Source organism: Lissotriton helveticus, chromosome 6 (genome assembly GCF_964261635.1).
Source record: "Lissotriton helveticus chromosome 6, aLisHel1.1, whole genome shotgun sequence".
In the NCBI taxonomy this organism is placed as follows: Eukaryota; Metazoa; Chordata; class Amphibia; order Caudata; family Salamandridae; genus Lissotriton; species Lissotriton helveticus.
In genome coordinates this window covers 1,954,011,678-1,954,036,816 of record NC_136067.1, presented here as the reverse complement: position 1 = coordinate 1,954,036,816, position 25,139 = coordinate 1,954,011,678, and the positions used below count along the sequence as shown (strand labels likewise).

The window sequence follows — 25,139 nt, the reverse complement described above, 5'->3', positions numbered from 1 at the left end:
CAGATACTGACTCTAAACTCCCCCTGTTAGAGAAAACTCCGCAGCAGGAGTATAAACTCAAGCTCAGGTCTAGCAAGTCAGACAGTTTAATTGTTTAAGTCCCTCTCGGGTGAAGCGGTTAGACAGGTTCCTGACATGTATGAGATAGACCCCCATAGTGAGAGAGTTAGTCGAAACTCCAAGAAAATACGTTACTGTAAAAATTTGCGCAGCAGATGCGTGGTTATGTTATTGTTTATGTTATTTCTGAGTCTTATGGTTACATGCATGTTATGTTTTACATGTATATTTTCCTCCTATTGATTCACATGTACATTTGTCTTCTAATGATACAGTAGAGCACACTTTTAGTGAACTACCTCCTCACGAGTTATCCTACCGACTTGCCATGCGCAACAATACTTTCATCCGAATGTTACACTATTCACACCAGACTAGCAATGCCACTAATTGTTGGGTGTGTGGTCGACTCCCCCCTTTCCAGACACCGAAGGGAGTTCTGCCACTCTTTCCCTATCCGTTTTCACACAATGGGTCGTGTGGAGCATGGTTTACGATAACATCATCCTCAGACGATAAGTCCCTTCTGAATAGAACATGTTTCCCAGATAAGGAAGGTCTTTCCCATAGAACAGGGTTAGATCTAGAGAATGAAGTATATGATCTAGGTAATTATTCCTCGAATTTCATGGTTTTGAATGTTCAGTCCGAGACTACTCCAGATTTGCCTGCTATTACAGTCCTACCAGTGAAAGGCGAATTATGTGTCAGAAGGAATGGTTCAGTACATCTAGGACATAGTGATTGTACTACTGTGGTCGAGTATAGTGACAGTGGGAAGTCTAATTTCAACGCCTCACGTCATTCGTATTTTGTATGTGGTCAGACCGCATATGTTCGTCTGCCCCTCGATTGGGATGGAACATGTTATATTGCCTTCCTACTGCCACCAGTTTTCCTAGCCCCATCCGATTATCACAGAAACACACATCTAGTACACGTCAGACATAGAAGGGAGATCGAGTCCCCAATTGTCGATCAAACTGAAACTGCCTTAGAACAGTATACAGACTTCAATAAAGGTTTCTTTTTCTTCATAGGTCCTGTCCAAAATAGTAAGCTAATACGTAGGCTAACCAGAACCCTTGAAGCAGTAGTGAATGAGACTACTTCCGCTCTAGGTAACTTAACCGAAGAACAATCTGCTATGAGATTTGTTGTCCTTCAAAACCGCCTTGTCCTTGACGTCATACTGGCCGATAGGGGCGGAGCTTGTAGAGTCATCGGATCTAGTTGTTGCATTTTCATTCCTAATAACGCACCGTCTGTTTATTCAGCTATAACCAGACTTCATAAGATAGCCCATCAGTTACACCAGAATCCAGGCACCTGGACATGGTCCGGTTGGCTCTGGAGTATAATATCTGCCTGGGGATGGAAAGTACTGTCATTCCTAGGAATAGTAGTAATGATCATATTCAGTTGTTGCCTATGTTTACAATGTGGCCCTGCGATTTGCGGCTTGTGCGCTACCTCTTGTATTCCTAGTCCTAAGTCCCATTCCAAGAAGATTCGAGACGAGCAAATGATGCTATATGAACAGATAGATGGTATCATGAATATTGATGTTTCATGAAGGAAACGTAGGGAACAAGGAGGGAATGAGGAAAATTGAATTTTGCTCTGTCATGTGTCCCTACGTGTTCCCCATTATATGTCATATGTGCATGATCGATATGCATATGTTCCCCCTTGACCGAATAAAGACGCAATTATAGTTGTGTCCAACGTTAATATGCCAGTTATCCAGTCCTCGTGAAAGCAACGAGTATTAGGCCTATGTTGCCAAAGTTTTACATTGTGCACGTTAATTCATCGAGTTGTCCCCGTTTCTAGGCCTCATAGGGCCCGGACACCGGATTCAAGCTCAAGTCTCCTGAAACCACTCCGAGGAGCGATGCAGCCCCTCCCGCATTCCTGACCCTTCCCTTACTCTCTGCCAAGCAGCGCGGTGCCCGGCCTGGCCTGCCTGCCTGTCTGCCAAGAATATGTTATGCCTCTAGTTATCAGTTCAGCTCCCCGGCTTCACATTCCTAAGCTAACGAACCGCATAAACATCTTCAGCTACAGTCTAGTCTTCCTGTCTCCATGCAAGAGAATTACTGAATTAGTATCCATAGAAGATTCATAGCACACGCAATACATGTAGAATATATGCATGCACCAGCCTTAGTGTCAAGTAGCCTTTACCCTGATGACATTTAGATTCTATCAACATGTACTCCAAACACAAGATACCAGATATGCTATAGGTACATGTCGTCCTGACATCCCAGACTTTAGTCTCCTCTTCTAGTGCAGAAGTCAGAGCCCCCAGCTCTCCCCAGTTACACGTCATGGCCCGTTTGCGCGCACCAGTAGGTTAAAGGTTCCAGCTGCCCAGGTAGCCCCCTCCATGTATCCACCCATTTATGACACTTCTGTGACGTTTACATCACATGTTTCTGTGCACGCCCTGTGCACGCCTTCTTTGTACGCCCATATGTTCTTATCTTTCGTTTGTCACTTGTTACGCCTACTGTATGCAATGCAATTATACTGTTTTTCTATACATACTGTATGATGTTAATATGACATGCGGCTTTTTACTTCCCTTTGTCCCGTGTCTGTCTCTTCCTGAGCCTTTGCAGGTGATGGAACCCGATGGTCCATTGGCTTGAGCCATCTGATTAAAGCCCATTCTGACTCAGATATCACGGATCCTGCCTCTTATTTATTGAGCTATCTGTTTTAGTTAATGCATAGAAAAATAGTACCGGTAATTAATTAATTATTTGCCACAGGTAGGAACTATATCTTGATGGACAGCTTACTACAAGTAGGTTGTATGTTTCGAGGAAGGAGAAGACAAGAAAGGGATATCATTTATCCTGAATGTTAGCACCCCTAACCCCAGATTCCGGGGGCTACCTGGGGTGGTAAAGCCATGGTTTATGTAACATACATCTTGTTAGAGGAGACTATGTGTGGCATTCGATCTTGGCAGAAGCAGCATCATTGTGTCCCTGTGGGTCAGAGAAATATAGCTATTCTGTTGGCTCTTCTTGGAGGCTATAACATTCCCCTTTGTCTCAGCTGCTCTGCACAGCTCCCTAACCCATGGTCAATTCAATTCATAGCATTTTACAGAGCGCACAGCTACCTCGAGGGAGGCGTCCCAGGACTAGCGGATAGCTCATAAGTAGAAGGCCACAAACTTTAGACACCCATGAGATAGGTGTGAAAAAGAAGGGTTTTAGTTCCTTCGCCGCGGTGCGAATTCGGCCGCGGTGCGGGTGGTGAGGGGGGTATGGTCTGCTTGGCGCTGCGGTGCTCATGACTGCTCCTGGCCATAATAAGTCACGGTGGGCGTGTGCTCATGACAACCGGGAGCCGTCAGAACTCCGCCCACTGATGAATTCACCCACACAGGCGGGGAATTAATCGTGCGAGGGCGGAGCGGCAACGTTCAGACGGCTCCCGGCCGTCATGAGTACACGCCTACCTTGACTCATGAAGGCCAGGAGCCGTCATGAGCATGGAAGGAGTTCAGATTAAATCTGAAAATCGATTTCAAAGGGCTGCAACGCAAGCGGAGAGGCAGTGCATTCCAGAGTTTGAAGGTCAGATAAGAGAAGGATCGGCCACCTCTTTTAGCTTTGTGTATGCAGAAAACTTTGAGTAGTTCGAGTTTTTTAGACCTTAGAGCTGTAGAGGGAAGGTAGGGTTTAAGTCTTCTTCCTAGATAGAAAGGACCTTTTATGCATAAAGGCTTTAAAGACAAAAGTGAGGGACAAACTGGATTCGCTTGTGAAAATGAAGCCAGTGGAGATGCAGAAGGTGATGAGAAATTGCCGAGTTGGGAAGGGTGGAGGGGGTGAGAGATCTTCAGGATAAGGTGTGCAGCAGAATTCTGGACGATCTGTAGCCATTGGGTTAAGGAAGCCAGTAGGCCCAAGTATAAACGGTTACCATAGTCCAGTTTAGATGTAACCAGGGTCTAGATTACGTTTTTTCGGGAATCCACATAGACGAGATGGTGCATCCTTGTAAAAAAAAATGAAGAGTAGCAAAACAAGTAGCAGATAAGGACTTAATTTGGGGCTTAAAGTGAGATTAGGGATTAATTTTACTCTAAGATTTCTCACCATCTGTGTTGGGGGGATGGGGTGGAAGGAGAGCACCGAGTTCAGGTCGCCACCATAGCTTAGCCTCTGGGTGCCAAAAAAGAAGATCTTTTTTCTGAGTTTAATTTAAGACTGCTTTCCTCCATCCATTCCACCACTGCCTTGAAACAAAGCTTGAAGGAGCTCAGGGTTGTCATTATGTTCTCATTGAAGGCCAGGAGCTGGGTGTCATCCGCATAGAAGATTCTAGCACCCCCATGACTCCATTAGTTTTGCCAGTGGCTCAAAGTAAATATTAAAAAGGGTCGGGCTAAGTGCTGGGCCATGAGGGACAACGCAAGTCAGAGCTTTGGAAAATGAAGTGAAAGGATGAAGGAAGACTACTTGAGCACGATTAGACAAAAATCATTTAGGCCAGAGCAGGGCCAGTCCTCTGATACCAATTCTCTTGATTCTATCTAGTAGGAGTGTATTAGAAACAGCATCAAAGGTTGATGACAAATCCAGCTGCATGACCATAACTGGAGAGCTCTGATCCAGCTTTTCCTTAATGAACTCTGATGCCTCAAGTAGGACAGACTCGGTACTGTAGCCAGCACAGAATCCTGACTGGGAGTCATCAGAAAGAGGTTAGATTCTAGGAAATATGACAACTGCTTTGACCCTTTTCCATACACATTTGACAACAGTAGAAAGAAGAGAAATAGGTCTTTAATAGGTGAGATCCTTAGGGTCAGCCATCACGTTTTTTCATCAAAAGGAGGAGCAGTGCGTGTTTCCACTATGCAGGAACCACATCCAAATCTAGTGAGTATTTCAGCAGCTTGTTGATGACCGGGTTAACCACCCCAGAGGCCAAATTTAAAATAGCCAGAGGGCAGGGGTCTAGAGGGGATCCTGGCTTGCACCTAGCCAGTTCCAATGTGGACTCTTCTAAGGAAATACAGTCAAACCTTGTGAGAACTGGACCTTATTCAGAGGGCGCAGAGATGCCCACATCAGGTAAAGTTGGCAGATTGAATTGATCATAAAAGATTTAGAATTTTCCTTTTTTTAAAAAAATGTTTTTATGTAGCGAAAGGTGGTGCACTTGGAAGTTTCCAATTTTGTGCAATGAGGTGCTTACTTAATTTCATGACCAGGGCGATCATCCAGTTTCTGGTACTTATTTTTGTTATAGCTTAAAAATACACTGAGCAAAAACATTTTGGGAATCATAATCTATATTAAAATTAGGGTGTTTTAGGCTTAGTTTAAATATTTGCAAGACATTGTGGGTCAGAAAACTAACTGGGATTCTTGCAAGACACACCACCCAGGTTCCCCTCAGTCCCTTGTTTTTAGAAAAGCCCAGGGTTGGTAGGTGGCCCTGGGTGCTGGTCACCCTCTGGTCCAAAAACTGTAATGGGGATGGGGGAACCCCTGAGTGGCAGGAAAGGTATCATTTCCACATATTCTGGACCTTTCCCTCACAGATTTATAAGGGAATTGTTTAATTTAACCAAATCAAGGTTTTCAGAAAATTTAGGGGCTCCATGCAAGCAAAACCACTTCATACTTAGCCAGGTATAGTTTTCAAATTTGACTGTGGCTGGTATGTTTTCCTGGGTGCCAGCTAACTCTAAGGCCAAATACTAAAGCAACCCACAACCAAAACGTCAGACCTGGAAGCTCGAATAAATAAAATGATCTTGTCAGACGGACCTTGTGGGCTGGGAGGGTGGGGCCTAGTACCTATGACTGGAAACCAGCTCTGAGATGATGGAGCTATGGAATAGTCTTCCCAAAAGAACACAAACAAATTCTTCTGAGGCTGTAACAGCAGTCCTGAGCAGGTTGAAAAACTTGTGTTGAGGAACTTTTGTGCAGAGCTTCCACCACAAACTGGAAACCTACTCCCAGTATGTGTTGCCAGATTGACATCTCTTCGATTGTTTGATGTCAGCTCGCCACTGGGTCACCGTACTAAGAAAACTACATTATATGACACACGTTACACCTTTTGGTCCTCATAAATTATTGTAATTGAAAATACAAATCTTGACATTTCAAAAGTGCTTTTGCCTGCCCTTCCTATGCCGGCAGAAGGGCTATCTACTCAGGTCAGATTCTGTTCTTATTAGGAGAATTGTGGCAAAGCTAGGAGTCAGGATTTTAGCTATTCCGGTCTGATTCTTGAACTTTTCCTTATGGAAATGTGACGAATTTCTGATTGTATCCAAAGTTTGTATCAAAAGGAGGGAGATTAGAGAAGGAGATCAATCGATCAACGGACACGGTTAACCACCCAAGGGGTGGGTGGAAGGTCCAGTTGCAGCTTGTGTCCGTGTTTTGCACTAAGGAAACAAGAGAGGTCGCTGTACTGTTCCTAAAGGAAATGGGGGAAGTGTCTAGCTGGCATGACCACGGATGTTGGAGTAACATCCTGGGGCATCCATTTTGTTGGATATAGAGGCCTCACACACCCCGAAGGATGTCATGCTTCATCATCGGCAGTTGCTCCTCGTCGGGGAGGCGGTGCAATCCCCGACGGGCTCACCTCAAAGAGGGGCTCTTTGGCGGAGATCTTTTTCCAACTGCCTTTTGGTGAGGTGGGGGTGTGTGGACCGGGCTAGGTGTGGTGGTGTGTGGGGTATTAAAATGTAGCAAGGGGTACCGGAATTTAATTTATTCTGGGGGTCCCCTGGCTGCAGTTAAAAAGAGGGGTTAGGCTCACTCCGAGTCAACAAGTTAGGTCAGGTGACCCTAGATGAGGCTAAAGGTGATGAAGGTCGACATGTTTCACGCTATGGGTCTAGTCACCCGCGATTCATCAGGACCGTGTAAATGTGCAGTGTCAAAGCATGCTAGTGTCATGTATGTTTAATGTTTACCTCTGTGGGTACTCCTATGCCTAAAGGTTGAGGACTACATGCCACATGAGGCGTCGGCGGGGCAAGACATCAGGGAGAGCCCAAGGCTAAAGCTCATTCCTCCTGTGTCCGCGCAGTTCGACCTACCCTTCACCGCCGAGCTCGAGTTACTCCAACATCCGTGGTCATGCCAGCTAGACACTTCCCCCATTTCCTTTAGGAACAGTACAGCGACCTCTCCTGTATCCAAAGTTTGACATTTGCAGTCCATTCTAAGTAAGAAAAGGTAATGGGGTCTATGCAAGACACACTGTGCTTCACCCCCCCTGTGTGTCTTCTTTCAGAAGTGTATGGTGTTAATAGGTTTCTTTCGGAACAGACTGAGCCCATGCCTAAATATATCAGGTAATCACCACCACAAAAGTCTCATCTTATCCAAACATGATTTCCTCTCTTTATGTGTTCGCATGTTTGGGCCTTTCCTGGCCCACATGATAGATCCACCCATACAGATATAGTAAAGTTCTTATTGGGAGAAGTGAGGAAATGCTCTACATTTTCGGCTTCCAATTGTAAGTCAGGGTGTGCAAAAAAGCACGCTCCCAGAATTTAGAGTGATAAGATTAACCCAAATCCCTAAACTCAGATTCTTGGGTAGATTTCCAAAATTACATAGCTTTACTTCATACCTTTTTATTAGTCATTAGATTTTTCCAAATGTCAAATACTGTTGGTAAACAATAAATAACCGGTTTATGGCTTTGGAGCATGTTTTTTTGGACAACTGTCAAAAACATGTATCTTTTAAGTGTCTGATGGACATAACACAATATTATTTTTTTAGCACAGCCTAGAGTGCAAAAATGTTGGATATGGGCCTTCAGTGCAAAAACTTACAAATGAAAATCTTGTTCTCTATTTCTCACAAAAATAGTAAATATTGCCCATCACTTTTAAAGCTGCAGAAAGCGCACTGACTATTTTTATTTTTACTCTGAAAGCTGAGGACAGAGAAATATCATCAAAGCAAATCTTTCTCTGATGCCATTTTTGAGGAGAAAAAACAATCCTAACACTCGTGTAGCTCTCAGCCACATTAAGTTTAAAAAAAAATGTTGCCACATTTTCACTGTTTCCTAAAGCCCCCGCCTGGGGAAGCCACAAATCCGGGTTGCGTTCAAATTCCCCACATTTGGGGAAGAGGATGCAAATTTAGCCTGGATATCATTTGTGGGACTCTGCATTAAAGAGGATAATATAATTGCACTCAATGAATATGTGCAAAGTGCCATTGATTCTCAGGGATACTTACCTCCCCTCACACATGAATGTTGATGTTTCATAATTTTTACAGCTGTCCTTTTTCTGTGCTCACAATGGTACGGTCTGACAACCTGGAAATTAGCTGTTTTTTGTGGTTATTTTTAAATCCTGTTTAGGAACGGGCAAGCAGGGACGGAGTCTGCTATCCCTTCCAAATCACCATCCATGCCCTTGCACCCAATCACAGGGAGTTGCAAATTACTCCCTGCCCAATCGATGTTGATTAGGAATTTTGCAAATTGCAACTTCCCTCATTAATATTCATTAGGCTGCTTTTTTTGCTACCCTCTGCAAATGGAAAATGTGCAATGCATCCTATTTTTACATAAGTCATACCACAAATTATGTTAAGATTCTCAACCAAGTCGACTACAAATTGCACATTCCTGATTTGTTAATTGCAATAGTACAGCAGGTCCCGTCTCCTAAAAAGCTTTTGGATCAATATTTTTGACTTGATGACAGTCGGAGTTTTCCTTTGTGGAATTTCTTTGCTGGAGAAGTTATTGTCAGGTTCTGGACTATAATTGTTTTCTCCAGAAAGGCTTCCTGTCTGGCAGAGAGCTTGTTTTTGCTTTGGTACCAGTGAAAGTCGCCAAGGAATTCAAAACATTATTGCCTCATGGTTGGTAATACATGATGCTGACTTTTGCCTGTTTGTCCTTGTTGGTTGAGTGAGGGACAGAAGAGGGAGTTTTCAGCTGGGTGAGACCAGGCTCCTATTAGTATGTAGATAACATGGGACGGCAATGGAGAACAGCAGAGTGATGATAAGGTGGCTGAACAAGGTGTGGGTAACTGGGTCCTTTCAGGGTTTGAACATGTGACGATCAACTGGGGTCAAAGTGAGTGAATGAGTGCGGCAGCTGGGTAAGTTGGAAGGTTTTGACTGGTTGTCGGATTTTTTAATAAGGTGTGTATTCCATCATGGGAGGAGCATGGGACTGGCTGAGACACAGGGCACGAACGCACTGCCTCTTTCGCTGGCATAAGCCCAATACATAATCCTGCTGTTCCCCTTACTAGAAAGAAGATGGTACAAAAACAGTTAAAATAATTGTAGTTGGAACACCTGGAAATCTGTACCCTTCTGGTGTTTTTCTGTCTTTACAGGATGTGCAGTCGTGCCCAGTCTGCACTCCATTAGATACTTTCCTCTTCTACAGGCTGCGGAGAGCAAATTGAGTGGTACACCTCACATTTCCCTGAGACCTTGCATGCTCTAGATAATGTCCCCTTGCGTAGAACACTGATAACCTGGCTATATGTATCAGGGGGATTTTTTTTTGTTATATGTAACTATGCCGAAGTAGGCCCCCGTGTCCAACCCCCGGTCTATGAGAGGTAGAGGGAAGACCTTGGGGAGGACTTTAGAGAGGAGAAATGGAAATACCTTTGTAATACCTAACACGTGCTCTCTCCAAATTACCGCCTCTGCCTCCCCAAGTCAAATATCTCCACCGCACCCACCACACACCGGCTTGGATACCCAGAATAGACCTTTGGCAGGAAGCGGGATGCTTCTGCTGTGCAGACGCTGAACGTATGCTTTTGGCCTGGAGCTGTCCTGGGGTATTGGGCTTTTAGACTACTGTATATACCTGCCTGGGAGATATAGTCATTCACTTTGTACCCTTAATTACGCTCCCTAGCTATGTTAAAGATATCCCTGTTAGTGTACGTTGACTAACAGCCATGCTACTCCCATTGGCTAAGCGTAGGGCTGCCATGCATTGGGGACACCGTGACCGTCTGAAACTTAAAGACTGACTGGCATACACCGCCTTCTTCCAGCAACACCTAGAGGAATACAGGGAGCTAATGCCCAAGAAAAACTGACCCATGCCCAGCATGTGTCCTAAGCCCTGAATGTCATTTGTTCTGGTGCTTTATATGTGGACATGGATGTGAGACTAGTGAGATTTGAGGACATAGCATTGCTCCAGCAAATTGATTGAGCTGTGTTACATAGATCACACTCATTCTGACGAGACCCCTTGCGACGGTCGGTTGATTGATTGTTTCAGCTGTCTACTATGACGTTTACTCCATTAACTTACGCTGTTCTAATGTCCTCATATTGTAACCACCTTAACTGCCTAACGATTCTCTTTGTGTCTACATAAGCATGTAATTTAATCTAATGGTCTGGCATTACATGTAAAGCGCTCTGATACCTTCGGTTCTAGCTAGTGCTATACAAACCTATAAATAAATAAATGTCTGGTCCTCCGGTGACTCACATGAATGCATACAATATTTTTGGTGAGTGATCACGATGAGTGTTTAGAGTGGGCACTGATGACACCGACTGCGACTACTTAATATTACATGTTGCAGGACTGCAATGTTCTTTTCTGTGTGATGTTCACGTATTGCTTGAAAAACTCATCAACAAAAATTTAAATAAAGGGTGATAATATGGGTATAATGGCCCAAACTAACATTCGGATGCTTTCCCAGCTATCCAATAACTCTCAGAGCCCTGTAGAACCAGGACACCATCTCTGGAAAGATACCTGTGGTTCGTTTATTTTTAAATTAACTACCAGTCCGTTCACCTATTAATGATGCTATTATCATTTCCATATCCAAACAGCAATAGACGTATGCGCTCGTGAATGCTTTTCCTATGCCCTTATAAAATCTTCTATCAACCTAGCAGACCATTTACCCAGAATGAGCATCTGAGGTGGGTCTTACGGTCTTACATTTTTAAGCATTTCTATCTTTGTGAATCAAACCCAGATTGTGGTTTACTAAATAAGTTTGTGGTTTACTGTTGGTCATTGGAGATATAACAAAGAGGGTTTTTTTTTTTTGCAGTAATGATTTTATTGTGAATGAATGTGTTGTGAATGTTATTCTGCGATTTAATGGATAGGTAATGCGATTTGAAAAACATGTTGGCCATGAAAGAATCCTGAGTACATTTTTAGTGACACCATTAGCCCAAATATTTGCGTTTGAACATCCAATACCTACTTACTATCAGTTTTCAAGGATTGTGAAGCGAAACCTTTCAGTACACAGGTCTCAACTTAATACCTGTGAGTCCGCTTTCTATTAAAGAATGACCATTTCAGTCTAACTTGCACCTGAAAATGTGGCCTAATCGATTTATATGTATACCAGTGATTTCTGTTTCAGTACAACACATACTAATGCCCTGAACGGGAGTCTTGATAGCATGATATGTTATTTGGCTAAAATATAAACCACAGAAGGACATACTATTTAGATGGAAATCTAGTTATTTCAATGATGAGAACTCATTCATAGGAGTGTTTTTGAATTTTTCAGCTTTTATTCAGTGGAATTGCAGAAAAGTCAACCGCAGAGAAAAATCCTGTGGAAAGAAGCGACCGGCCACTTAAGAACAAAATACATGATTTGATTATAGAATTAAAGGTAAGAGATATCTTATAAACTTTTTTTTCTTTCTAAAACATGAAGTCCACAAATATTTTGATGTTTACTGTTATTACTGCCTGCTACGTTCAAATGTATGATAGTTTCCTGTCTCTCGCTTCTATAGAAGAACCCCCAATATATGTTACATTGAAGTTGTTATAGTACATCTGACCTCTCCCTCTGCATTTAAGTAATGATAGTATATCTGACCTTTCCCTCCAAATGTATGTGCTTTCCTCACTGAATACAGGCCATTTGTTGTTTAGGAGTGAATGCATTGTCAGAACCACATTGTATAAATATCTGAGTATTTGGGGTAATGAGAGAGGTGCACATCTACATCATTTAGCAAACTATAAACCTAAAGCATTATTGTCTCCTCTCCCTTTTTAGGTCTCGCCTATGCAGCGCACATGTGCTACATAGGAGACTTTTAGCCGTCGTTCAGCTCTTTTTGGAAGCACATACTCTTGCTTGTGGCGCGCCACAAGCACGAGTATGTGCCTCCAAAATGAGCGGACTGCGCACGCACCACTTGCAGGCTCACCTCCTGCTCCTTTGCAGCTGCAGTCCTCTCCACGGATCAGTTGTGTTTCACCTTCGGTATGCCATACACCTCCCTTTGGGCAATGAATCACATCGCAGACCAATGGGAGTTATAAGGTCACTTTTATTTAGCAACAACAAAACAGAATCATAATGCAATCAATGACTTTCAATGAAAGAATCCCGCCCCCACCACCCATCCATGATCCCCCATAAAAAATCCTCATACCGATCCCCCAATGAAATTTCCCCCATATCAATCCCCCAAGAGATTTCCCCCGTGATTTTTTCCCCCACATAGATCCCCAATTCTCCCCCACCTGGAACCTCTACCCCAACCCCTTATCTCTGTTTCCCTTCTGTCCTAAGCTAATCTGCCTGCCCCAACCCTTCCTACCTGCTTCAGTCCCATCCCAATCTGCCACCAAGAAAAAACCTTGTAAAGGCGTTTTTCCTGTCCCCCCCATTCCCCCTTTTTATCGTAGAATCATCATTGCGAGAAAACAAAAATTCTTTAATATCATATACGTCCCAAAACAAGAAGGAAAGCCGCTTATGCAAACCTTCAACCCCACGGACGTAGCCCCAAAATATAAGATAACTTATCTTTGATATTTACAATGTACAATTCATTTGCAATGAAGGTTAAATGTACCCCATCCTATCGCAAAAAATTGAAAGTCATCTTTACCGATGTCTTCATGAGATAACCAGCAAATGTCGTTGATGAGGCAGAACTGGCGTAGTTTTCTGTTAAATTTACGCCGGGCCCTGTCGATGGCAGAAAAGTTCCCGGAGCCCCTCCAAACCCGCCTTGGTACAAGTGAGGTAAATACAATTTCCGTATTGGGCCAAGGAAGCACGATTTTGGCTAAGTCAGCTTTTACATCCAGAAGGAGTCCCAGGCCAGACCACTGTACTAAATCATTTTCCCCTAAATTAATTAATAACACCTTAGGTAAAGGCTTAGAAGAAGCCCTCTCGTTCAAACTGGGTAACAGCTGACCCCACTTCAGCCCACTCTTACCAAACCATAAAATGTCCCTGTCCTCAAAACTAAACCCTAAATTTGCACCATAGTGGCGTCTGTCTGCTTGTTTTGCTGCCCATCTAACGAAAGAGTGTCCTACAATCCATACATTCACCATGGATGGTGTTGAAGATATGTGGGGACCTACAAAGAGATACATACTAGCAAAAATAAAATGGATTTTTAACATTCATTAAAATCTCTAACATATTTTAAACAACAATTTGATGACCAACGGCCAAGTCGACCCAGCTGCTGTAAAGAGAAACCGCTCCTGGGGGTCTCTGAAGCAGCTCCTATGCAAACTTAATGGGTACCAAAATCTAACGGATTTAGCCCCAATGCAAGCAAAGATTTTCACAGAAACAATAAAAGCTGGGAAGCAGTTAGCGCAGAGCCATCCTGGTGCTGAAAAATACAGTTGCTATTAGGTTAACGAGTAAACTCTTGACATTTTAACCAGGCGGACCATGGGCATAGCTTACCGCTAAGTTTCCGCAACACCACAGTAGCCCTTTTACCTCTCTGATCTGTTTTGGATGATTGTTATACCTTGATTTCTACAAATGCATCTCCTCCTTAGCTGCTCAGCCAGAATGACTGTGATGTCTGTGTGGAATGTTAGAATGCCTGATGACAGAGAGAGTGGAATGTGAGTGTGCCTGCTTGTGTGTGTAGAATGACAGTTGAAGAGAGGGGGGCTGAGCAGCAACCATGCAGTGCTACAGCGCGGCTCCAGAAATAATTTCTAATCAATACTCACCATTTCCCTGAAACCTTTAAAACACACAAATCATGCATCAGTGGGGGCCCATAACACTGCGTATTTACTCTGTTCACTTACACTTGGCTTCAAAGCTTTGGTGAATCTCAATGGAGAAATGCTGTAACATTTGGTGGAGCGTCTAAACCTATTTAACTATTTATTGTTTACACCTGCAGATTATTACACTTTACCATGGTTTTATTCAAACATTTAATTATTCAGACACACCACCATAGTGGCAATGGATCTGCTAGAATGAAAATTAGGCGTAGGAAAATCACAAGACCAGCTTTTAAAATTCCATTTTCCGAATTTTATTAATAGCAAAACTTTATTATGTCTGACATTTATGCATTAGTCAATTCTTTATTCAGTAAATCTTAAACTTTATTTCAAAATTATCATTTTATTTAGAGCTCAGAAAAATCGCTTATTCGAGAAATCAGTAAAGTTTAGTAAGAAGCAGATAGTTCCAAATTCATTCTCTCCTAACATCCCTAACTAACACCCTCATCTTATCCTTAATCCTGCAAAGCAAACAAATAAGAGTTCATAAGAAAAGATCTTACATCCAGGAATCGGTCATCAGTCTGGTAGCACTTCGTGAAGAAATCGAAAGAGCGACCCCAACTAGACAAAACCAGGGGTTTTTATACCCTAAATCCCTAACTTAATCTATCTAAAATGTACCTACCATCACTTATTTGGTTGCTGATTGGACAAAATCGGGGTGGGTGAACATCTCTTCACCATTACAGCATAATTTTCACAACGTGTCAGCAGAAAAATAAAGGGTCTTTGTTTTAGGACAGTCTTTGGCCTAGGCACTTCCTTGCATTTGAAACATGCATCAACTTTCTCAGGCTCTGAGCATTACATCGTCCATGCTTGGCACCCATCCTAGGTTCCGGGCCACAGCAGCCTTGAACCTCCTCGAGCACAAACAGTTCACTTTGACTTGCAGGTTTTTGGCGCGCCTGCGCTGTCCAGCTCTTGCTCACAGTTTACCCAAGCAGCCATTTTTCACGTAGGCCTCAGAGGCCACTTTTGAAACTATCATAGAAACAAACACAAATTCATGTTAATTATTGAATTGAAACCCGTTCTGTTTACCTCCCACCATACTAATGTTTCCCATTAGTTGTTACCTAGCAAATAAGCCACACAAATGCGCTTTATACTTACAATTTCGACCACTTCTTAGCATAAAAACGTGTACAATAAGCACATTTAAATTGCGTTTGTTTACAACTAAGCTGCACATTAATTCACAACACAATAACAATACATATTAGCTAATTTTATAGCAACATGCAAGCAAGATTAGTATCCCCATGTGTAAATAAAAAAATAATGTGTGCATTTTACTCTATGGTTGGTTAATTTCGCAAAACATGCAATCAGTAAATATTAACGTTATGGGACATTGACTTCAAGAGGGGTACACAAAATGTTGTGCTTGCCACCTCGCTCCATCAATTCCCTCATCTGGTGATTCTGTCACCAAATAACTCTCAAAAATTTGGACACATTTAGCAGAACATGTTTCAATTTCTTTTTGTTAATGTCATCTATACTTTTGTCTCTTTCTCTTTAGAGTCTTTAAAAATCTTTTCTCTTATTTCTTCCATTTCTATCTCACTCTTTTCTCTCATTCTTGCCAGCTTTTCTTCATTTCTTTTCTTTACTGCTTGTCTAAAATTTCTCCTACCTTTATATATGCAACATAATATTATAAAGAAGATCACTATCACTATAACTTATTGGAATTAGTACCTTACCTATAATTGAACTACCTATTTCTTGAAACCAATGCTTAATTGCTGATAAACTTTTACCCAATTTTTCAAGGACACCTTCAACCTCCAGTGGTTCAATTTCTCTATGCAAATCTGTAATATTTATAATATACTTTTAAATATTCTGACTTTTATCTGGAATGTAAGTACAACAATGTTGAACTTTCAAAATTCCACAGACTCCTCCCTCTTTTGCTAAAATTATATCAAGGGCAAGTCGGTTTTGCATAACCATAGCTCTCACAGCAACCATTTCAGTATTGACCATCAGGAATCCTCCTGCTGTATCTGTTGATAATTTATCAACTATTGTAGACAATTTTCTAATTCTATTAGCATTAAACGAAATTCCCACTGCTGGTATCAGTGCTCCAAATACATCACCTATTATTTCTAACACAGTTTCTCTTCTTTTTCTCCTTAAAACTTTACCTATCTCATGCTTTCCATTAGTACCTCTATCTACATGGAACATTTTAGGAAAGACCAAACCCACATAACCTGTCCCATACCAATGGTCCGGAAGTCTATAATAGGCTCTATTCCCACAAATAAAATAAATTCCAGGAAAAACAGGATCATTTCCTCCTTTAAATCCCCAACCCCCTATAATTCTATAGGTATCTTCACATTGACTCTCACCCACAAAATAATTGTCATACATTGAATTTTCTCTTCTAATACAAAATGTTCCCAACATTGGTGCATCTATATTGATTGCTACATTCACATTCTTATCTTCAATATTCTCATCATCAAATGTGTAATATTTATACTTTGCATGTTTCATTTTCTCACTTCGTTTGTAAGCATTCCTTCTTTCCTCAACCTTATTTAAAAATACCTTTTCTTCAACTCTCATTTTACATGTCAGGTTATTATTAAATGCATACTCATGCGTTAACTAGTCTACTTCTAGAAAATATTCTCCCATTACCTCTGCATGTTTTCTTTTATTTAATGTATTGTCGATCTTTAATTTCGCAAATATTTCATCCACATTGAATATTGATATTCCAGTTTCCCAGTCTTGTAAAATAAACTTGCAATTACACTACACGTAACTCCATCATATGTAAGTGGAAGGTGGTCATAGGTCACCCCTTCTGACACTGATGCTGGCAATTTTACACAAACATAACAGTCATCAACATTCATTGTTTTAATGTATTCAAGCAATAACTTTGAAAAAGTATTCTTGGTGTAATCGCTAATAGACCTATCTTGATGCAACTCTGGCTTGTACACATGAGCTTCATGCACTTTTCCTTTCTCAATTGGCTTACTTGAACTCACATTTGGTTTTAATGTTGTTAAGTTAGTTTGAAAAGGAATCACAATAGCTAAAATTACCCATAATATGGTCAACAACCCCATGCATATTGTAAAGCATCTACACCATTTTCTAAAGATAGAACATTTCGTCTTGCCATTTTCCCTAACACTGTTTCTTCGACCTTACGTCACCTATAAATTTCACACCACACAGCACTCTTACAAGTTTTTCTTCGACCTTGAGTCAATTTCTATTCTAAATTGTGCTATAATTAGATTTTCTAACAAGTTTTCTTCGACCTTGTGTCAACTCCGACCTCTCCTATATTTACAAAAACCGTCTCACAGGACTTCAGACTTTTTACTTTAATATCACACACTTTGATAGGTCTGTTTGCTTGTATGTGCCTGACATTTCCATAAGTGTATTTTGTATAATGCCAAGATGTAAGGTTAATGTATGGGATGTAGAAAGTTAGATTTTGATATTCTATGTTATGAACAATTATATTGCAGAGTCTTGAAGAGGACAACACTCCTGAGACCCTGGCATTTGTGGAAATTCTGTCTAATCATGTAAGACTTCATAAGAAGATGATCAGCTCTCCAAAGGCTTCCCAAAAGGCTGACTGGCCAAAAGAAACAAAAACAGCAACAGTAGACCCAATACCAAAAGCTGAAGACGTGCCTAAGCAACCAGATATAGACAAGAAACAGGGACATGAAGCTGACAGAAAGCCATTTTTCAGCCTTCCTGCTCCAGTGCCTGTGAGCCCTTATAGCACCCCGCCGATCACTTCATCACCACTAATCATAAGTATGTGCCGAAAAATTGGCTAAAGTGTGTTGCATTAGGTTATTAGTCAATCTTAAAGCTGTTATCAGTGAGTAGAGCACCAACATATATTGTGTTGCAGAATATAGAAGCATTGTAAACAAAGATGTAACAAACTATTTTTAATCAATGTTGTTTTCCTCATTGCATGCCTTTGAAATCATGATGCTAAGTGTGACCCAGTCAGGCATGGTTTTACCAATGCATAAGAAGATAGGATGCAATTCTTGTGTTCACAAAAGTAGCAGAGGGAGTGAGCTCATTGAGGGCATCCGGGTCTACCCCTCCAGTTAGGCACTTAATGAACCAGCCATCATTGCCATACATGTAACTCCAGGCCAAGTCACCCATCCACAGACAGTACTAAACACTGTTGTCAGATTGGTGTCTGGCCTGGGCATGTGTGAAATGATTGCTTGTGTGTTGCACCTCTCACATAGGCAGCTGTTACGGGGTTGTGCCTCGTAGAGCCAAACCAGGGCTGAAGACTGGCTGAGTAAAATGGTCTGGTGCACCATTCATAGGAAACTCCTCTGCCCAAATTGAAGGTAGGTCAGTGACAGGGATTGGATCAGGGACTGGCATTGATCTTCTTCCAGGAGTGTTCTAGATGCAGAGTATTCGACTGCACGAGTAAAGGTACAGCCAGGAGCTAGCAGGGAAGCATGTTTTTGACCTGAGGCTAGTCCTTTTGTAGGAGATGTTGGGGCGCGGAGGAAAGGTGGAGATGATTTGGTGGCTAGAGTGTGAAGTCTTTGAAGAATTAGAAGAGCCACTACTTTATTGATGGGTGGCACTGGACTTTCATCATGATCATGTTCCGAGTGATCCTTTGTTGTGTGGCGAAAAAAGGCGCGGGCAGGGAGAAGGAGGATTCATGCCTCTAAAGATGAAGGTTCAGGCTTTTATTTATTATTTACTTCTTATAACATGCTTTCTAACTCCTGCCACTTGGTTTTACCTAAATTGATTATATTGAAAGGAAAGAGAGTCACAAAGTGTATGTGTGTATATGTGTGTGTGGTAAAATGTTGATATTGCTAGCATTTGGATGTACCCCATGCAAGTGGTATGCATCCATAGCATTTGCTTAGCATTTTATTGCCACCCATGGCATACGATGAGCAGACATGGAAATGTGAGTCAACATTGAGTACATAAGGATGTCCACCTTATTATTAGTGCCATAGGTTTAATGCACTTGTAGTATGGCGAACAGGATATCTGCCATGTTTGTGACGGAGCATCCCATCCACCAATCTCCAAAATTGTATCTTTTGAAAATGCTAATCTTACAATTACGGACAATTGTGCTTATTTGCCAAAATTTCAAAGCTGATTTGTGATGGCAAAATGAGTGCATTTCTTCAGAAATAGGTAAGGTGATGTTTGTGGGAAAATAAGTATTATTTGCCAACAACAAACAGTTAGGGGTGGTAGTATTAGAATTGGTACTCTGTCACTAGTGAGTACATTGCACCTTCATGCGGTCCCCTTGAGATACCAGGATGATGTTCACCAGTCTTCATGCCCTAGTTTGGTGCTGCTGCTTCCACTAAGGTAATTTCCTGTTGTAGCTCAGGTGGGGCTATGGTGAGTGGGAAGCGTGAAGCAATTGTCTGGAAGTGTGTTGCAGTGGGATGCACAACAAAATATTCAGACAGGTGCTGTTGAATTGAACAGCCTACACTCTCCCACCTAACATTCCTGTGGGCTCCTTGCTTTCTTTTCATCCTCCCTCTTATAGGTGGGCTGGGCTCTGTGTGTTTAGAACCTTTTTGGAAGGCACTGAAGTTCAGGGCTGAGGTGTTTCTAAATGAGGGCTATGGTCTATGATGCCTGGAAAGATGGCTGCACTCTTAAACAGTTATAGGATAGTGTAGGATTCCAGGTGTTAAATGCAGGTTTGGCTAAAATCATAGAGTAACTGGGAAGGTAGCAAAGGTAATGTTCGAATCCAAGCCCCAATTATGTCAGTCTGAAAAAGGTCATAAATAACTTGTGTGGCCCTTAACACATGTCTTACAAAAGGCAGACACACATTCATATAGCTTGAAATATAAACAGCATCAGAGGATGGTCTTGGCAGAGTGTCAGTGTAGTGTTCAGGAAAAGGGTACTGCAAATGAGGTGATAAACTCAACTCACACAGCGGTTCCTTTGGGGGTATTCAAAATACATTTTGCAAACTAATCTGCCCATCTAATCTACACCTGTAGTACTCGGGTATAAGCAGTGCAGAGAGCGTTCACCAAATTGTCCCATCAGCCCTGGTTCTTTGTAGGAAGAGAAAACTTTCACTGGAGCGTCATTCGCAGGTCAAAAACTCTTCTGAAGATGTAATATTAATTGGCTCTTTTTGTTCCAAAGAGTGTTGAAGACCAAGAGGTAAAAGAGCGCTTTATTATTAACAATCAGACAGCAATGTGCTGAAGCAGAGGTGTTTGGTAAGGGATAAGATGGAAATAAAATTTACCAAAGTCACAAATCTAACTATAACCATACTTAACGGCTAAAATGTATTGGGCCCTTTTTACAAACTGTATTTCATAGAACATTTAGTAGTACTGCAGTAGTTCATTAACATTCTACACAATGCTATTCACAAAGCTACATGCTAAGTTCTATGCTTCGGCCTTTCCTATTTTTTATGTGCAGAGATCTCCACACATTTGGGTATACTTTATAGTAGTATGTGCGGAAGGGATGGCGGAGTGGCTGGAAAATGGGGAATACTCACTGCTAAATGGAAAGTGTTAAGGAAGTAGTAGAGAGGAGATTTAGGAGGGTTAAGACTCACACAAAGAGTAAGTTCATTCTTATCTACAAACTCCACTTATAGAGCTACTGCAGCCAAAATAGACCTAAACAGTCGTAAATGTACTCCAGCTCAGAGCGGGATTTAGCCCAATAGCACACCAGGCCAAGCAATGGTACTGCAACACCCTCTATAAAAAATATTGGGGACATATACAATAAAAGGCCAATGAAATTTCGTTAAATTTCCTTATTTTAACTTTTTAAAAATATAAATACAGTTAATTTAATGTTAAACATTATACACACATAAAACATAATAATTTATTAGAAAATATGTTAATCATTTTTCATTTACAGATTAAATTTAATAAAAAAAACAATACTTTTGAATAATTGTATGCATAACTTTTAATACATAAGAAATAAATATACATTTTGTATTATAGGTGGGATTTTTTAAATTTAATGTTCAAGAAAAAATATATATAATGTATTTAAATATATATTTAAAAATGTTGCTAATCTTGTAACATTTTTTAATTTGTTCTATATTTAAATTTTTTTAACAATGTATACAGATATTCATCATAAAAGTACTTTTCTTTTTTTTTTAAGTTTAATAAACTCTATAACTTTCACATTAACTTTACCAATAGGGAGATCTCTGCCCCAGTCACAGAGATCTCCGCCTCCATATGAAAATCTACAAGTAGTAACTTTACACTCGTAAATTAGGCTCCAGACCCTGGATAAATGTACTCTCCTAAATGGTGAATACCCTAAAGTAGTAAATTTAGTACTAAGTGTAAGAGTAAACTTTTACGTGTATATTTACTCATGTGTAAGATTACTTTTGTGAAGACCCCAAGAGAGTACAGTTTTTAAGGCATAGAATTTATAAATATTCTTTTTCTCTTTCTTTTAATTACCACAGTGTCACGTGTGCCATAAGGTGGTTTAGATTAGCTCAAGGTCGCTTTTTGCAACTATGATCATGTTTAGGGAAATCTGGTAATATGTTATGTTTTTTGTCTTTATGCCTAAGCTCCATCTTTCAAAGGATACAGCCATTGAAAAACATCATTCTTGATACTAATATGCCTCTTGCCTTTCTCCCATGTGCTTGCCAAGTCTTTCCTATACAGGTCCTTGTGGCTGGGCAAGCCTTTGGCTCAGATCAGCAGTTTTTAAATCAGGTTGAAAAGCACCTGGAGCCATCTAACCTTTATCTGCAGAAGGAGCCTTTTACACCATCATCAGATGGACTGCTGCTACTCTTTTGTCCTGTTGTGTCGCGTGCAGGAACAGACATCAGTAATGCACTGGAGAAAAGCCCCGGTAAGTGTAAATTTCAGAAATATTTGTAGCTTCATTTGATATAAACATGTTTCAAGCACAAACATTTCCTATTATTGATACACCTCAGTTGTATTTCGAAGAAGTTCAGTTTTGTTTTCTCATTGTATAATGATGATTCAACTCAATTATTCCACAGGTGTCCAGCATTCACTGGAAGGGGGTCGTCCGCAGTTATTGATTACATATGTATTATACCTCTTCTTACACCGTTATTAAAGGATTTTAAAATCGGGTGTAGTGGTTTTAGTGATCATAATCCCATAAATCTTGAAATACGGTGGCCGGTGAGGCCACCTAAATCCCAGATTCATGGCTACCTTTCCAAGAATCTATTATCTCTAGCTGAACAAGGGCATAGGATCAAGTTAGCTAAAGTCGCTCTTAAGGATTTTCAATAAGGAATGCTTTGTGTGTTTTTGAGAGACTACTTCCAACTTGTAATTTTGAATGATGTGTAGTATGTTCAGCTGCTGTTCAACTTCTCGAGATTCTTATAGTGTAGTGTAGTTCCTATATTCCCTATAGGCTCTGCGCATTGGAATAATATATCCTATAGATTAGACGTAGGACTGAGGTCGACTAGGTCTCTATCGAATATATTAGACTTAATTGTGAGTGCCAGCTAGCTCAGAGGTCACTAGAAACTTTCTCGAATAAACAAGAAGGGATTAGTTTCTGACAACCGTATAAACATGACCACTTTGTTTCCCCAATAATAAACGTATCTTCAGAGTCGTGGAAACAATAGACAGATATTTTACTCAGTCAATCGTGCATGCTTTGTTTCTACAGAGGTGCTGAGAAACAGAGAGACGGGTATTTTCAATAAAAGGTTTATTGAACAGTCTTCTTTCTCATGCAGAGGAAATGAACTGCTACAATCGTAATACAGGCTGTAAAGTATGATGCGTATAGCATAAATAGTATTATAAAATAATACTGAAAAAGCATTGTATGGTTTCTAAGCCATAAGAATACATACATAAATAGATAAAGACTAAAAGTACTCAACTGGTGCTTCTAAAATACGCCTACCCCAATGTACCTAACCTAAGTCTAGTACGAGGGAAGAAGTAAGTGTGGGATAGCATAGGTTTCGTTTCTTTGCCAAGAATCTATCCAAGATTTCTCTTAGGGTCTAATCAGCTCCATACCTTAGTGTAGAATGAAGGAGGTCTGGTATCTCTGTCTCAGACTCGATTTCCCAACACCCTGCAAGGGGAGCTTGGAAATACTGGAGCTGGATTCTGAGCGAGAGAAAAGACAGCTTCTCGATCAGTGCGTCAGCTGGAGGGTCGGCTTCCTTTGGCACTTGCTGAAGCGAGCTGGGTCGGGCAAGAAGATAGTCGAACTGCTCCAAACCACTGTGTGTTTGCTAGAGCAAGTGAAGGCATATTTATACCTTGAAGGTGCCTGGTTTAAAATCGGGCATAATAACGTCAGAAAAGAACCCCAAGGGAATGGCAGTTCTTTGAAAACACCATGAGTTCTTGGACAAATCAATATTCAAGCAAAGGGGATGTCCCTGACTGCTTAAGCCGATTTTCCAAGAAATCTTTGTGACTTTTTAGTACGGGTGGAAGTAGCCATGCCTGTATTTGGACTGCATGGGCTATGTCTAAATATGGGTATGATTTCTATGCCTTTATTAGCGCAATGTGAATTGTACCTATATAAGGGCATGAATCGGGAAAATTTCACTCGGGTCCTAAAACGCCATACAACAATAGATTTAAGCTACAGTGTAGATGGTTCGGCAAAAAGTGCTCAAGGGCTCAAAGAATCATCCGTAGTGAACTGAAAAAGTCGCTAAAGGATAGATAAACGTTCAGGGCCTGTTGACAGAGGTATAAATGTGTTATAACAAATAGGAAAAACCAAGAGGAGTCATATGAACAGCTCTCTATGGCCAGCACGCTCTCTCAGAGCATGTTATTTTGGGATATAGTGAACCGTCCAATATTCACTCAATCTGAATGGAATGTTATTGGTTCTCATATCTTGCCTGGCAGATGGGTGAAGCGTTTTTTAAGGGTCTATAATGCTGCAGTTGACACCAGTGAAGAGTCTGAGACATGCTTTTTCCGGGTTCTTATGAATATTTATTTCAAATTGGGAGAAGCTGAGGATGCCCTAACCTGGTTGTCCAATAATAAAACCTGGGGCCTGACATCACTCCTCCTGATTTATATAAAACGGTTTCAAGTTATGGGCTTCCTATAGTAACTCAGGTTCTTAAGTCGACGGAGAAAGATGGTATTACTCCTTCATGGTCTCAATCCACTATATTCCCTGTTTTTAAAAAAAGGTGACAAAAGTGATCCCCACTGCTATGGACCGATTTCGTTAATTGGCTTTATAGTAAAAGTAATGGGACTGGTAGTTTTAGCAAAACATTTTGATTGGGCGGGTGCTAACCATGTCATTACTGATTTGCATTATGGTTTTAGGGTTGTCGCAGCACGCTTGATCAGTGTCTGAGCTTACATCTTCTTATAAATAAATATGGTGTTGCCAATCTCGGTAGTTTAAATTTAGCTTTTATGGATCTTACATCCGCATTTGATACGGTCAGTAGTGATAAATTGAGGTCCTTAATGATCTCGAAGGGCGTGGACCTTGATATTGCCTTCTTCTTAAGGGATCTACTTAAGGATGCAACAGCCTTGATAAGACATGCACCTGGGGGGCAATGCTGTATACATTTCATTATTAAGAGTGGGGTAAGACAGGGTTGTATCCTAGCCTAATTTTTCTTTACACTAAATATTATTCAGCTCGAAAAGGCATTTTGCAAGGGGGCTAAGGATCTGCCTCTTGTAGGTCATAGGCCAATTCTGTCACTCCCTTACATGGATGAGCCATTCTGATAGCTCGGGCCAGCAGTACATAGACATATGGGCAGGTAACACCTGCCCATGGTGGCTCGAAGTTCTTGTCATCACACCTTTGCTAGAGAACCTGGTTGTTCAAGCTTTTCTTTGAAATTACCTCTGGACGCCTTCCCCATTGCC

General features: G+C 41.1%; 1 protein-coding gene across 3 annotated transcripts in view; it reads left to right on the top strand.

Annotated features, from left to right (window-relative positions):
- The window catches only part of LOC144763925 (uncharacterized), a 139,984-nt gene that overhangs the window by 71,630 nt on the left and 43,215 nt on the right, over nt 1–25,139 (top strand). For all 3 annotated transcript variants that reach the window (XM_078649966.1, XM_078649965.1, XM_078649967.1), the window contains exons 3-5: nt 11,645–11,752; nt 17,688–17,988; nt 21,898–22,104. In XM_078649966.1, coding sequence (XP_078506092.1) covers nt 11,645–11,752; nt 17,688–17,988; nt 21,898–22,104 — 616 coding nt within the window. The remainder of the gene's footprint in view (nt 1–11,644; nt 11,753–17,687; nt 17,989–21,897; nt 22,105–25,139) is intronic.